Source organism: Oncorhynchus clarkii, chromosome 16 (assembly GCF_045791955.1).
Source record: "Oncorhynchus clarkii lewisi isolate Uvic-CL-2024 chromosome 16, UVic_Ocla_1.0, whole genome shotgun sequence".
In the NCBI taxonomy this organism is placed as follows: domain Eukaryota; kingdom Metazoa; phylum Chordata; class Actinopteri; order Salmoniformes; family Salmonidae; genus Oncorhynchus; species Oncorhynchus clarkii.
This window is the reverse complement of record NC_092162.1, coordinates 19,162,378-19,179,096: the sequence shown is the minus strand read 5'-3', so window position 1 is coordinate 19,179,096 and position 16,719 is coordinate 19,162,378. Positions and strand designations below refer to the sequence as shown.

At 43.6% G+C, this 16,719-nt stretch overlaps 1 protein-coding gene across 2 annotated transcripts; it reads right to left on the bottom strand.

Annotated features, from left to right (window-relative positions):
* Positions 1 to 907: 907 nt before the first annotated feature.
* On the bottom strand, positions 908 to 12,404 carry LOC139367495 (leucine rich repeat containing 3Ca). 2 transcript variants are annotated; one of them, XM_071105723.1, is made up of 2 exons: positions 12,188 to 12,404; positions 908 to 2,258 (listed from the first exon to the last, which is right to left on the bottom strand). In XM_071105723.1, exon 2 carries the CDS (start codon positions 2,173 to 2,175, stop codon positions 1,381 to 1,383), a length of 795 nt encoding a protein of 264 aa, XP_070961824.1. In that variant the 5' UTR covers positions 2,176 to 2,258; positions 12,188 to 12,404; the 3' UTR covers positions 908 to 1,380. The 2 variants fall into 2 exon arrangements, with proteins under 2 accessions (XP_070961824.1, XP_070961825.1); XM_071105724.1 differs by lacking the exon at positions 12,188 to 12,404 and adding an exon at positions 11,825 to 11,926.
* Between the last annotated feature and the right edge of the window lie 4,315 nt (positions 12,405 to 16,719).

Below are 16,719 nucleotides of genomic sequence, written 5' to 3'. Positions count from 1 at the left end.
TATTCGAGAGTATTGGGACAGAGCCCAAGATTAGAATATCATTAGCATTTGCTGGTTTCTGAATGGCAGTCAGTGCTGCCAGCATTGTGAAGTTTGAATTTCAGCTATCAGGTAGACTGAGGGGCTGGACTGACTATGTCCTACACCCCTGGGTAACGATATGTCAGTCAGTGTGTTTCCCTTGTCGAAGAACAACTACATCGGAGTATCCCAAACAATCTCATTTATAATCTCTTTCCGTTTCTTGGAACCCACCACAAGGTTAATTCTGCTGAGTAATACAACTCAGACAAAGGCAAGTACATTTTTAAAAAGCCCTTCCCTTTCAAATATTAAACTGCTGAACGTGTGTATTAGCTCTTATTGGCAATTTTAGTCCCAGTGGACTCAGCCCACAGTTTTGGAAGCATTGTGTTGTGCCAGCATGAGTGATTAACGCACTGTAAACCCCCACAGCAGGACCTTAATGTGCACTTTAAAACAGAAGGGAACTAAAAGGAACACATTTTCTCCCACTTGGGATGGTTTCTGTGTGAAGGATCATTGTGCCGTGGTGTGTAGGCAGGAATGTTCCTATACTGTGCTGGCTGTTTCATTGTCTTGGTGAGAACAACAAAAAGTCGCTATAGTACAGCGAGGACGGGTTTCCTGTACAGCCCTTCTACTACACAGTGCATAACAGCAATGCAGCTTGTATGTGTACTGTTTTATAGTGGTGTGTGGATCAATCAGATCTCTGAGCCCTTTTACCGGTTGGAGCGTTTCATTGATTAATGATTAATGTGTATCATTCTAGTACAGTGGCCTGAACACATTATAGGCAGATTCAACTGATGGTCCAGTTGACATATGCACATACATTTGCTTAGTTTCTTGGGAGGTAAAATAAGACCATTTGCACCAACGATAATTTTAAAAAGAAACCCATGGAATACATTGTTTTATTGTAAAGAACTACATTTCACTGTTTATAGACTGCGTATACTATATGGATGTTATATGGAAAACAATAATTGTACATGGAAGGATACGGTGTGACAGAGTTGTTCATAGTGTGTGTTGCTATCCTGTTGTTCTGTTTGCTGTTTTATATGGCCAAAGGACCCTTCACAGGCACAATTTTGATAATGGGCCACTCCTGGTTCAATTATTAATCTGGGTTATGTACGGTGCCCAGGTCTGGATGGGCTTCCTGCATATATGGACACAAATCCTAGTGCCGCTGTGGCACCCACCTAAAAGCCAGACAGAACTCTCCTTGGCTGGCACTGAATGGCCTGAAGTGTGGGTGCAGCCAGGTTACGGCCCTATAATAACCACCTCCTCTGGCAGACTTAGCCCTCCAGCCTAAGCCCCCAACTGGGCTCTCCTGGTCCTGGGCTATACCATAGTGCTGACAGTAGAAGAGGCCTCGGACGGGCCCGGCTTGGTGGGCAGAGACTTGAGGTACTCCAGGTGGCGGCGGGCATCCTCCGTGTTGTGCCGGACGTAGTAGACCAGGTAGGAGATGACCATGGTGAACCAGCCGAACATGGTGACCAGCATGGCCACGTCCGTGGTCTTCTTCATCACCACGCACAGGTCCAGGTCCTGGGCCAGCAGGAAGGGCACACCCTCCGCCCCCACGTCGGGCGGATCCGACGTCTCACACACGATGCCCGTCAGCGAGAGGGGCTCCAGGTCAATGTGGGGCATGGACATCTGCAGGCTGCAGTCGCAGTGCCACGGGTTATTGGTCAGGTTGGCGCGCGCCCGCAGCCCCTCAAAGGCTTCAGGGTTAAAGTTGACCAATTTGTTGGAAGACAAGTCCAGGAAGGTGAGCGAGGGCCCCAGGCTCCTGAAGGCCCCTCGCTCCAGCTTGGCCAGCTCGTTGTTGGAGAGGTCCAGCTCGCTGAGCAGGGGCAGACCCTGGAAAGCATTGCTGGGGACCTCGGTGAGCAGGTTGAAGTCCAGGTAGATGCGCCGTGTGTCATTGGGTAGGTCCTGGGGGATCTCCGTGAGACGCAGGTTGCTGCAGCGCACCGTCTTTCCACGGCCGTCGCTCTCAGAGCAGTAGCAGCCCTGGGAGCAGCTGGTGGCGGCGTGGTGGAAGCAGGTCATCAGCACCACGCTGTGCAGCAGCAGACACATGACCACCGAATGGCGCAGTAGCCAGCCGCTCGCCAGCAGGTGCATGGTGGGATATGGGCATGCTCCAGGGAAGATCAACCTGGGCGAAGGGGCGGAGCCAGTGTCAACCTCCCCAATAGCTGTCAAGCCTATGGAGAAACAAGAAGCATGATTGGTGGAGGGAGTCAACACAACCCACTGATAGGAGAGGTACAATTGGTCACCAAACATGCAAAACATTTATTACAAATAGATGTGTTACTTCAAACACAGATGCAGGATAACTAGTGTAACTGTGGTGAGGATGCGGAGGGGATCTTGCGGTCTTGTTCAGCAAAAAGTGCTTTGGTGTCAGTGGGACTGATAATTGACATCCCTGCAGTGCTGGCTTATTTCGGCAGGTAGCCTAGTGGTTAGAGCGTTGGACTAGTAACCGAAAGGTTGCAAGATCGAATCCCCCCCGAGCTGACAAGGTAAAAATCTGTTGTTCTGCCCCTGAACAAGGCAGTTAACCCACTGTTCCTAGGCCGTCATTGAAAATAAGAATTTGTTCTTAACCGTCTTGCCTAGTTAAATAAAGGTCAAATTGTCACGCGGGACTAGGTGTGTGTGCAGGAATCAGACGCAGAGAGAGAGTAACGGAGTAAAGTGCTTTACTATTGCACACCCAACTGATAAGCCCAATACAATACAGGGCGCAGGACACTATACCAGACAACCCAAAACCACAGGGTGTCCAGTATAGAAAATAAAATACGACCTAATATGTACACCAGTAACAAAAGACAATCCCGCACAAAACAAGGGCGGGTCAAACTACTACATATAGGGAAGCTAATTAAACCAAAATACACACAGGTGAAACTAATAAGACAAAACCAACAGACAAACGAAAAAGGGATCTGTAGCGGCTAGTAGGACGTGACGATGACCGCTGAGCACTGCCCAAACAGGCAGGGAAGCCAACTTCGGCGGAAGTCGTGACACAAATAAAGTAAAAATATATATATTTTTCAGTGAATCAAATTGAATCAAGCTTTATTTATAAAGCACATTTCAGACATTGAGTGCAACAAAATGTGCTTTTACAGGGAAAAAACCCCCAATGAAAATAAAAGCTGAAATATTTACTACACAACAAAAATAAGACAACAACAAAAAGAATGACACACTGAACAACTAAAAAGCACTCTGAGGGATCTCTTTTAAATATGCCCACAGTTTCAGCTCCCCTCAGGTTCTCTGGCAGGCTATTCCAGAGGCTGGGGGCATAATAACCTCTCCATGCTTCTTGGTCCTAGGCTTTGGGGTAGTTAGAAGGCCAGTGCCAGATGACCTGAGGGAACTACTGAGTCCATATCTTAAAAGCATGTTTGACATGTATTGGGGTGCACAATTGTGGTTTTGATTTAAAAACCAATAGAAAAACCTTAAAATTATTCTAAAAGTAACAGGCAGCCAGTGTAGAGACCTTAAAACCAGTGTAATGTGTGCGCTCTGTCTGGTCTTGGTCAGTACCCGTGCTGCAGCATTTTGTATGTTTTTCAGTTGACCGATGGCTTTCTTGGGAAGACCAGACAGGAGAGCATTAAAGTAGTCATCACCACGTAATAAAAGCATGGATGAGTCTGACTGTATCAGTCAGAGAGAAACAGCTGCACCTTGGCAATGTGGTTAAAAGCTATTTTGGTCACATTCCTAATGTGTGATTTGAAATTGAGTTAAGAATCTAAAATAACAACTATCTTTATTGCGCATTAATTAAAATGTGCAGCCAGATTCTCTCTCTGTGCTTTGGCTCCAACAAGTACCTCGGCCTTGTCTTGTGAGCAATCCAAGTATTTAAATCACTAATACAGTCAAATCATTTATCCATGGAGTTAAAATCCTCTGGTGATACAGAAATGTAAAGTCGTGTATCGTCTGCGTAGCAGTGAAAATCAATGCTGTGCTTTCTGATGACGCTGTCAAGGGATATCATCAGTGGCGGTCAGTGCCGTTTAAGATGGAGGATGATTTTATTTTTTTATGAGCATGGCCTTCTTTCTATTAAAGCATATTGGATGACTGTCATTCATATTCCATTCACCCAGCTCAATGTAACAGCATTTTTTTTGTATACCCATCATGAGGTTGCTACAGCCCAGCCAATGAATGACAGTTTACAATGTAGGTGCACACAGGTCGAGACACAAATTTGAGGTGACAGACAGTGACATTCAATACCGCCTTGCACACTCCTGCCAGCATCTAGCTGATATGCGGTGTAATCATTAGTCCAACAGTTGCAAACAAGAGTTTCTATTGGACAAATTCAGGTATGTTTATCCCCATTTTGTTCCGTTTGCGTCCTTTTAAGAATCGTTTTTCAACATAAACGGTGGAATGAATATCACGCGTAAACACAGTTCACTTTCATAGCAACCACGTTGTATCCCTTCTCGCATCTATGCACTCTCCTCCTCTCACCTCTTCCCTTTGATTGTGGACTTCAATGCACAACACATCAGCTGTATGTGACCAAGCAAAAATAAACACTACACACAACTAACATCGTTGTCACCATACTAGCTAAAGTAACATCTAACGATAATGGCGCCGGAGGAGATGGCTGCTGTCTTACAGCCCCCTAACCAAATTGTGCTATTGTGTGTGTTTTTTCACGTTATTTGTTACTTATTTTGTACATAATGTTTTTGCCACCGTCTCTTATGACCAAAAAGAGCTTCTAGATATCACGACAGTGATTACTCACCCCGTACTGGAAGAAGATAATTTTTCTTTAATGAGATGGATGCAAAGGATTTACTCCAGACACCCAACAAGGCCCTCATCCCAGTCATTCGCAGGAGAAAGAGACAGCGATATCTGGGACGCATGTCTGGGTGCCTTGTAAGGATTTGACGGCAAGTGGGTAATCTTTCTTTACCATCGGTCCTATTAGCCAACGTACAATAATTTGATAATAAAATAGACGAACTGCGAGCATGTATATCCTACCAAAGGGACATTTAAAAACTGTAATATCTTATGTTTCACCGAGTCGTAGCTGAACGACGACATGAATAACATACAGCTGGCGGGTTTTATGCTTTTTTGGCAGGATAGAACAGCAGCCTCTGGGGTCAAAGGAAGTCTCAAGGTTTTGCTCGCCTAAGGTAGAGTATCTCATGATAAGCTGTAGACCACACTATTTACTAAGAGAGTTTTCATCTATATTCTTTGTAGCTGTCTATTTACCACCACAAACCGATGCTGGCACTAAGACCGCACTCAATGAGCTGTATACGGTCATAAGCAAACAGGAAAATGCTCATCCAGATGCGGTGCTCCTAGTGGCCGGGGACTTAAATCACATCAGTCATTGGCTTCATCAATAAGTGCATCGATGACGTCGTCCCCACAGTGACTTTACGTACATACTAGAGGTCGACCGATTATGATTTTTCAATACCGATACCGATTATTGGAGGACCAAAAAAGCCGATACCGATTAATCGGCCAATTGTTTTATTTATTTATTTATTTGTAATAATGATAATTACAACAATACTTAATGAACACTTATTTTAACTTAATATAATACATCAATACAATCAATTTAACCTCAAATAAATAATAAAACATGTTCAATTTGGTTTAAATAATGCAAAACAAAGTGTTAGAGAAGAAAGTAATATGTGCCAATATAGTATTGCCAGTGTAACAGTATAGCTTCCGTCCCCCTCCTCGCCCCTACCTGGGCTCGAACCAGGAACACATCGACAACAGACACACTCGAAGCAGCATTACCCATTGCTCCACAAAAGCCGCAGCCCTTGCAGTGCAAGGGGAATAACTACTCCAAATCTAAAAGCGGGTGACGTTTGAAACAATATTAGCGCACACCCAGCTAACTAGCTAGCCATTTCACATTGGTTACACCAGCCATTAGGCTGATAGGCTTGAAGTCATAAAAAGCGATGTGCTTGCGAAGAGCTGCTGGCAAAACGCACAAAAGTGCTGTTTGAATGAATGATTACGGGCCTGCTGCTGCTCAGTCAGACTGCTCTATCAAATCAGACTTAATTATAACATAATAACACACAGAAATATGAGCCTTTGGTCATTTATATGGTAGAATCCGGAAACTATAATTTCGAAAACACAAGTTTATTATTTCAGTGAAATACGGAACCGTTCTGTATTTTCTCTAACGGGTGGCATCCCGTTAGATAAAGTCTGAAGTCTAAATAATATAAGTCTAAATATTTTTGTTACATTGCACAACCTTCAATGTTATGTCATAATTACGTAAAATTCTGGCAAATTAGTTCGCAATGAGCCAGGCAGCACAAACTGTTGCATATACCCTGACTCTGCGTGCAATGAAGGTAAGAGAAATGACACAATTTCACCTGGTTAATATTGCATGCTAAACTGGATTAGTAGTTATGATTGATTGTTTTTTATAAGATAAGTTTAAAGCTAGCTAGCAATTTACCTTGGCTTCTACTGCATTCGCGTAACAGGCATGCTTCTCGTGGAGTGCAATGGTTAGAGCGTTGGACTAGTTAACTGTACAGTTGCAAGATTGAATCCCCTGAGCTGACAAGGTGGAAATCTGTCGTTCTGCCCCTGAACAAGGCAGTTAACCCACCGTTCCTAGGCCGTCATTGAAAATAAGAATGTGCTCTTAACTGACTTGCCTAGTTAAATAAAAGGTATACAAAAATAATAATAATATTTTTTTTAAATCGGAGCCCAAAAATACAGATTTCCGATTGTTATGAAAACTTGAAATCGGCCCTAATTAATCGGCCATTCAGATTAATCAGTCGACCTCTAGTACATACCCCAACCAGAAGCCATGGATTACAGGTAACATCCGCACTGAGCTAAAGGCTAGACCTGCCACTTTCAAGGAGTGGGACTCTAACCCAGAAGCTTATAAGAAATCCCACTATGCCCGCCAACTAACCATCAAACAGGCAAAGTGTCAATACAGGACTAAGATTGAGTCGAACTACACTGGCTCATACGCTCGTGGCATGGCTTGCAAACTATTACAGACTACAAAGGGAAGCAAAGCCACGAGCTGCCAAGTGACACGAGCCTACCAGTCGAGCCAAATTACTTCTATGCTCGCTTCAAGGCAAGTAACACTGAAATTTGCATGAGAGCATCAGCTGTTCCGGACGACTGTGTGATCACGCTCTCCATAGCTGATGTGAGTAAGACCTTTAAACAGGTCAACATTCACAACGCAGCAGGGCCAGATGGATTACCAGGATGTGTACTCCGAGCATGCGCTGACTAACTGGCAAGTGTCTTCACTGACATTTTCAACCTGTCCCTGACTGAGTTTGTAATACCAATATGTTTCAAGCAGACCACCATAGTCCCTGTGCCCAAGAACACTAAGGTAACCTGTCTAAATGACTACCAACCCGTAGCACTCACGTCTTGAGCCATGAAGTGCTTTGAAAGGCTGGTCATGGCTCAAATCAACACCATTATCCCTGAAACCCTAGACCTAGACCCACTAATTCGCATTCCACCCTGACAGATCCACAGATGATGCAGTCTCTATTGCACTCCACACTGCCCTTTCCCTATAGGCTGTCTCGTCATTGTCGGTGATCAGGCCTACACTGTTGTGTCTTCAGCAAACTTAATGATGGTGTTGGAGTCGTGCCTGGCAGTCGTGGGTGAACAGGGAGTACAGGAGGGGACTGAGCACGCACCCCTGGAGAGCTCCAGTGTTGAGGGTCAGTGTGGCAGATTTGTTGCTACCTACCCTCACCACCTGGGGGCAGCCCATCAGGAAGTCCAGGATCCAGTTGCAGAGGGAGGTGTTTAGTCCCAGGTTCCTTAGCTTGGTGATGAGCTTTGAGTGTACTATGGTGTTGAACGCTGAGCTGTAGTCAATGAACAGCATTCTCACATAGGTGTTCCTTTTGTCCAGGTGGGAAATAACCAGGTCCAGAGTAGGGTGGGCCTAGCAACATGCTGGATAAAGTCCATAGAGCTTAAAATATTAATAAATTCAATGGCCTTGGAGTCAGTTTCTTGGTCAAGATTAATATTAAAATCACCCAACACAATGATTTTATCATAGTTCTCAAGGACAATAGACAATAGTTCAGATAAAACAGTAAAGAAAGTGGGGCGGTGCTTTCACGACCTATACAGGGTTATGGCCAGCACTGGTGGCTGACATTTAAACAGTATAGCATGATGCTCAAAAGACCCAAAGTCACCAAACAAAATGTCCTTACAGCTGAGAGCATTAGTAAAAATAGAGACTGTTCTCCCACCCTTTTTTGATAGAGTATGAAAAGCTGTAGGCCAGGGGGAGGTTTCAATAAGAGCGGCACTACAGTCTGATGACAGCCATGTTTCAACAAGGAACATGCAATCATCTTGGCATTCAGGGGCCTCCCGAGTGGCGCAGTGGTCAAATGCACTGCATCGCAGTGCTAGCTGCATCACTACAGATCCTGGTTTGATACCAGGTTGTGTCGCAGCCGGCCGTGACCGGGAGACCCATGAGGCGACACACAATTGGCCCATCTTTTCAGTTTCCTGAGGGGGAAAAGGTTTTGTCGTGACCTCTTCAGGACTGTCTTGGTATGTTTGGACCATGATAGTTTGTTGGTGATGTGGACACCAAGGAACTTGAAACTCTCGACCCGCTCCACTACAGCCTCGCCGATGTTAATGGGGGCCTGTTCGGCCCACATTTACCTGTCGTCCACAATCATCTCCTTTGTCTTGCTCACATTGAGGGAGAGGTTGTTGCCCTGGCATCACACTGCCAGTTCTCTGACCTCCTCCCTATAGGCCGCCCCATCATTCTCGGTGATCAGGCCTACCACTGTTGTGTCGTCAGCAAACTTAATGAGGGTGTTGGCCACGCAATCGTGGGTGAACAGGGAATACAGGAGGGGACTAAGTACACACCCCTGTGGGGCCCCAGTGTTAAGGATCAGCATGGCAGACGTGTTGTTGCCAACTCTTACCACCTGGGGGCGGCCCGTCAAAGTCCAGAATCCTCTGCCAGAGTCCTTAACTTAGTGATGAGCTTTGTGGGCACAATGAACAGCATTCTCACATATGTGTTCCCTTTGTCCAGGTGAGAAAGGGCAGTGTGAAGTGTGATTGAGATTGCGTCATCTGTGGATCTGTTGGGGCGGTATACGAATTGAAGTGGGTCTAGGGTGTCAGGGAGGATGCTGTTGATGTGTGAGCCATGACCAGCCTTTCAAAGCACTTCATGGCTACCGACTTGAGTGCCACGGTGTGGTAATCATTTAGGCAGGTTACCTTCGCTTACTTGGGCACAGGGACTATGGTGGTCTGCTTGAAACATGTAGGCATTACAGACTCGGTCAGGGAGAGGTTGAAAATGTCAGTGAAGACACTTGACAGTTGAGTACACGTCCTGGTAATCCGTCTGGCCCAGCGGCATTGTGAATGTTGACTTGTTTAAAGGTTTTGTTCACATCAGCTACTGATGTGAACTGTGTTCAGTAGGCTAATCCATAAACTGTTTACGCACTCAGAACCGGGGTCAGTGAAAACAACATTGAGCTAACAACTTGTTAATGAGTCCTGTAATTTACACTTTTTATTTAGCATGTAAGCCTCTAAAAAAATATCTGTCCTTTTACCCTAACACCCTTCATTAATACCTGAACACCAACCATTTGCTATCCCATTACTAATCCTCTTAAGGAAAAACTCACTTGACATGTATTTTGGCCACCCAACAGCATTGTACATGCTAAAGCTAAAAAAAGGCAACAAAGGCAACCCAAACAGCCTTAGCATGTTGTGCTAGCAGCTATATCCTCTCCTGTAAAAAATAATTTAACTTAAACTCTCGGACTTCGGCTGGTTCTTTAAAATGGCTGGAGACCAGAGCAAGATCCACTTACCAAGATTAAAAAAATGAAATTGAGCTCTAAGTACCACATGACCGGGGGAGTCGTCTAAATGACGCATCCTAACAAGTCTCATTGCAATAGGCCAGACCAGTTGAAAGTTCGAGACCGTCCCTATCAGCCCTGACCTTCTTCTTTCAAAAGATACACTCAGATGATTATCCCCATTTCGTTATTAAAGCCAAACAAAGAAGATCTAGTGGAACAGCCCTGACTACAGATAAGACAAAATGCTCAAGGATATGAAAAGGATGCCTAAAGTGTTTCTGTGTAAGAAAAGCGGTAATTTTCCCACCATGATCCATGCTGCCCTGATGAGGTGGAGCTGTGGGGAACCAAGGAAACTGGACACACGAGGAGAGAAAGAAAAAAAAAAGGAGAGATCTGAGGAAAATAGGTAACATGACAATGGAGAAGAACACAGAGGAAGGCCCACTGAAGAGAGATTAATGAGATGCATCGGAGGAAAGAGGGAGATATTAGCATGTCATGGGCTGAGAAAGACAGCTGTTAATGAAAAGCGGGGCTGGAGGGGTGACGGAGGGAAGGATGTGGTGATGGAGAGACGAAAGTGAGTGAGGGATAAAGCTATGGGACAACAAGAGAGAAAGAGCGCAACACCAACCTCATTAAATAAATTATCAATAAAATCAGGTTAATTAAGCTATAAAGACATCAACAACCCAACTATAATTGACCTCTCCTGCATTTAAATTTACACTGTGCTCAAGACAAGTGCCCAGAGGTCAGTTTTGGCAGTTCATAAATTGACTGCAGTCAATGTTAGAATAATAGGCTACATCTCAGGCACCAAGTATGCAAGAGCAATAATTTTGATATGACGCAAATGTAGGACCTAACTCAGCAAAACCATTATAATCCTGAAGGAATAGAACTACAATGTCCTCAAAGCAAAGGATTGTCAAAGTTGTTCATGTATTATTTTGTTGTGATTGTTCATTGTATTATCATTCTGTCCAGACAACCAATGATAGACAAGTTAGGCCTATGTAGGTCATGAGGATGAGACACAGAAAGGGAGGTGAGGAGAGAGGAAGCACAGAAGAACAAACACAGCTGTGAGGGAATGTTATGTTGAGATGCAGACACTTACATATGAGTCTAACCATATTACCATGCTCTCCCAACTCTGTCCCTATCCACCCCAATTATGAACACATTTCAGTCGGTTTAGGGACTCAGATTATTATTGCCTGCCTGTCTGATTTCCATTGAAAGACTTCATGCATTTATTCCCAGAATTATATATTATAGTACTGGTGCTTGCCTAGCCAGCCATGTGTTAGAGAAACAGGAACACACGTTTTCGTTAGAGGCCATCTAGGGTTCAAACAATAACAAAGTGCGCCACCCAGCCACTGTTTTAGTAAAGAGCGGAGGGATGGGCTGGAGAAATGTAACCACTCTCAAATGTATAGACAGACCTATGAATCCAAGGACTGACCATGCTTAAATATCATTTTTTCCCCCCAAGAACCAAATGAGTACATATCCTTCATTTAAAAGTCAAAAAAATATATTTAGCAATTTTGACCCTTTAAGCAAAACATCATTTTGATTAATCGAAATGGCAATTTAGAGCTGCAGGAATGAATTTCCATTTTGAACTTGACCCCTGTGATATCAACTAAAATTGAAGCAATAATTAAAGGATTAATAATCAAGTGTATTATTTAAGTTCAGTTCACTTTGAAGGGTATTCTGACATACAATACATTTATAAATACAAATTATTTTTAGGCTATTAATCTACTATTGTTACTTACACACAAATATTTTACCTGCACATTTTCTTTGGCGTAATAGTCACTATTTTCATTGTAAGCAACAAGCGTGTCAATAATAAACTCTTACTGGGTGTAGGCTAGACCAATGCCTCCTGGGGAATTGATAGCCTTTCGAAGTTAGTCTTCTATCTTGTCAGGCTAAATACGGTAGGTAATAAGCTACTGTTTGCCCCATTCTTCAACAAGCATTTTTGGAGCCTGAATACAAGCTGCAGTTATTTCCACAATCATAAAAGCCTTATAGTAGCCTATATCACCGCATGCCGTGTTTAACAGTATATGTAAACGTATGTCTATGAAATGCATGCATTTTGAATAACATGCAGAAGAAGCATTACTTACATCTTTAACGTTCTCCCCCTCCTTCGCATGGCGTGTGACACTCAACCGAATCACTTTAGTTTCAAGACGCCCACTTTCAAATCTTCAAAATAGATAATTATTCATTCCACTCCAAACTGGAATTCGGTCGCTTCCATGGGGTCCTCTGTTGCATATCGCCAAACCAACCGCGCGCAATGCACCTTGAATTGAGTGCTTGCTCAATGCAGCTTTTTAGTTTCCACGCAACCAGAAAACTAACATTGCTGTAGCCATCGGAAAATTGGCAGGGACACAACACGCGAGTGTACGACGCCTATGGAGGGTTTCATCCAAGTGTGATCCTGCCAATTATGACAAATAATTATAGTGCAAGTGCAGCCACGGAGCGGAATATATTTTAGACACTGAAAAGACAACGTTTGGCTACTGACATCTGAAATCATTGTCCTAAGTGGGCACATAATAATGAAACACCATTTGTTTGGTATTATACTCTTGTCTTCCAGGAGCTTGTGTTTTGACAAACAGTTTACAGATTGTAATATATATTTGAGTTGTATTAGAACACACACACATACAGACACACTCACACAGCCATTGATTCTCAATATAACTTATAAATGCCTCATGAGCTTAGTTCAACTGTCATTCCCCATCAGAACCCAAGATATAAGCTCGTTTCTCTCCAATATTTGTAAATAAAAAAAGTACATGTAAACAAACAGTGTAAAGCTTCAAAACATGGTTCAAATTATCATTTTCATCTCATGGAGTCCTTCCATCCATAGGTCCATCTATGAATTTGAGTGGTTACAGCCCCATCTCTGAGCTATTTACCAAAACACTGGCGGGGTCGCCACTTTGTTATCGTTTGAACTGCAGATTGCCCTTTTAAGAAAGTGGGGTTTGACTAATCATGTTTGATCTGCAGGTTATTGTTTCAGTACTGTGTTGCCAGTGCAGTCTATCTTTGGCTGTCTCCGGGCCTCTTCCTGTGTGTTGCCAACCGATAAGGAAGCCATCCAATCAAAACCACACTGTGATAACAGACACAGGCTGGGGCCCAAGAGCGGCTGCCAAGCAAAAAGGGTATTAATGGAATTTAAATCAATCAAAGCACCCCACGTAAGTCCCCCTCAATGTCCCCTCAAACCATCAAATCAATGTCAATGACAGGATGTGTGTGTGAGACTGAGTTATGAATGTATGTTGCTTTTACAAAATAGCTCAAGAATAGACTTGATGGGAATTCATTTGTGTTTTATCACCCGGGAAGACTAAAGATGCTATTGTGTATGTATTGGCCACATAATTACAGTGCTCAGCGAGAGTGGATTATGCCGCTTTTCCTTGTCAATTAGGTTCGGATTACATACGAGGATGAGCATATGAAGATGAAACAGCAGAAAATGCGACTATTCCCTGTATGGTGCACTACATAGGGAAAAGGGTGCCATTTGGGATGCAGGCAGAGGGGAGAGGAGGAGATAGCAGCACTTCCAGTCAGTCAAATGCCTTGCCTTCATCTTCTGCATGCAGCATCAGATTACTTCAAACGGCCCGCAATGGTGGATGTATGCATTCTGCATTAACAGAGTGTACCTAACAGTGGAGGCCGCTGAGGGGAGGACGGCTCATAATAACGTCTGGAACGGAGCAAATGGAATGGCATCAAACACCTGGAAACCAAGTGTTTGATGTTATTGATACTGTACCTTTCCACGTATTCCACTCCAGCCATTACCACGTGCCTGCCCTCCCCAATTAAGGTGCCACCAACCTCCTGTGATACCTAATACTGATAGACTACACTCCAAGTGCTCCAATTCCTTCAAGTGAATCAAAGTTAATTCTCCCCTCTTTGATCCAATCAGCTGGGCCTCTAAGGAGGAAAAGTTGCCTGGATTGCTCCCATCAACATGGTGGTGCTGGAGTGCTGCTAAGTGTGAACTCAGCTGAGGTGCATACTGAAGTTGCTGTAATGTTGTAATAACAATGGAATGTGAACGTTGTGCCAAGATTAGCGAGGCTACGCTTCGCTCTCTCTGGCACAAGAAGAAAAGGAGAGTAATTAATGAGATCCAGGGTCTGTGGTCCACCCCTCCGTCTCTCTCTGTCGATCTTTCTCTCTCTCACTCCGCCTGTACCTCTCTCTCTCTCTCTCTTTGTCTCTTTCTCACCCTCGCGCTCTGTCTCCTCACTGCTCTCAGCTCACTCCAAGATCAAAGCCGTGGCTTGTCTTTGTGAGCATGACAGTACTTCCAACTTATTTATTTATTTCCCTGGCAGCTAATTTTTTTTTAAAAATCAAAAGCGACAAGAGTATATAAAAATAATTCCCCCAACCACCTTGGGGAACAGAGTTACTGCCGGTCAGCCTATCTGTGAGGAACGCTTGCGTCAAAGTCTACAATGCAATTAAACAATGCACCTCACTGTGGAAATTGGACGTAGTTATACTTAGTTTCCTTTGAGTTGTTATATGAAATGAATTCCCCATGGTGGCATTGAGCAATCTGAGTCTTTTTCCAAATGTGATAGAAATACGCCATAGAACTAGAATTACACTGACAATGTCAGTTACCATGTCAGCCATTTTGAGTGTAAGGCTGTGGTCTAAGGGGCTTTACCCGTTCTAATAATTATATATTTGTATGGGATGGATCAACCTTGTTCTTAGAGAGTTGATCATATCTCGGGAGGATTCCTTCATCACAAGGGAAATTCTCAGTGCGCCATATGACAAGCTTATGAAAACGTTATTCGCATTTCTGCAGATATGACGTGAGAAGCATTGGCAATCAGGGTTGGGGTCAATTTATTTGAAGGCAGTCAGCTCAGAAAGTAAACGGAAATTACAATTCAATAATTGAAACAAGAGCATTTATTTTCAATGACTTCTCAATCAATTGAAAAGTAGAACCTTAAAATCACTTCCTGAATTGACTGCCTTTAATTCGAATTGACCCCAACCCTGTAGGCGATGTAAAAATGATGGAGACCCAAATGGATTTGTGAATCAAGTCTTGGTGTCTGATAGTTTGTAAAGGGCAGAGATGGGGATTGGGATGGAGATGGGGATTCGATTGACACAGACATGACGACACACGTACACATCCACTCCCAGACTATCTAATTTAGCTTCATCTCCCTCCGAGCCTCAGTCAGACATAATCTGTCAACAGGAGTGGAGGGAAAAAATCTGAATGTGTCAAAATCAATGCAAAACAATGTCTGATTTTTCACTTCCAAATTGTGGCCTTGTTGAAATCCAGTCAAAGCACTCATGTTATGTTTTAACTAGTGCGACAACACTAGCTAATGGACTTACATTTACTGGGCTGGTTTCAGTATGGGGCTATTATCTAAAGAGTGACTGAGGTTGTAGACTAGTGCACAGTACCTCAAAAGTGAAATTATTATGGTAGCCGTTGTCATCGCCTGGCTCTGTTTCCTAATGCCCTTTCATTATGATTAATATTTCTCACCCTTTCATTGTGTCAAGCATATTCACAAAGGGAGGCAGGGAGGGGCATACACTTCAAAGGTCACTGCATACATACCTCTCCAAATATACTTCTTCTGGGAGTGACTTGGTCAAAACAGGAAAGGGACTTAAAATGTTGTCAGGTCAGATTTCAGGATGTATTAACGTTGCATATGATATTGGATATTTATCTATTTACAATGTTGTGTCACATCCGGCCGTGATTGGGGAGTCCCATAGGGCGGTGCACAATTGGCCCAGCATCGTCCGGGTTTGGCTGTGGTAGGCCGTCATTGTAAGTAAGAATTTGTTCTTAACTGACTTGCCTAGTTAAATAAGGGTTCAATAAAAATGTTTTTTATTTTACGATCTACATGAGTCAATAAATGAAGACCCTTGTGTGAACGGAATTAAATTTTTACACACCCTGAACATTTTTAATAGACATTTCTGACATGCTTCACAACTGCTCAGTAAAATGCGTTTGGAGAGTTCATTGCAAGCAGATGCTTAAATAAACGTTTCTCTACCTCTATCCCAAAAACCACTATCCTTGTCTGACAGAGGACATCAAGCAACAAGCAACTTGAGATCCCTGTTAGACAGCTATCCGCAGATCTGCGACAAATCCTGTTTCCGTCTCCCCTGCTGCCACAACAGTCAGACTGCATCAAGGCCCCAAAAACACGCCATCAATAAGTAAACAGGAAGGGAGGCAGGCAGCGAGTGTCCATCTCACTTCATTACCAATGTGCCTCTTCAACTTCAAATGGGCTTCTATTTCCAGATGCTTAGCGTGCTTGTGTACTCTGAAGTCTACCCCCTGGTCTGTGTCTGTGAGAGACTGTGTGTATGTATGTATGTATGTGTGTGTGTATTTTTGTGTGTGTGTGTGTCTGTGATTGTGTGGGTGTTTGTCCCTCTAGTATTGGTTCATTCAGAAAGTGGATAGTCTGTTGTACTGATTGACAACAATCACACACTTTTCCACTGAGTATACAAAGTCTCACTGCACCACTTTCTACACGGACAGGCCTGCCAAGGTGCATAATTAATCATGCAG

Bases quoted from the DNA above. Each gene is read 5' to 3' on its own strand.
- LOC139367495 (XM_071105723.1), bottom strand. From the start codon at position 2,175: ATGCACCTGCTGGCGAGCGGCTGGCTACTGCGCCATTCGGTGGTCATG.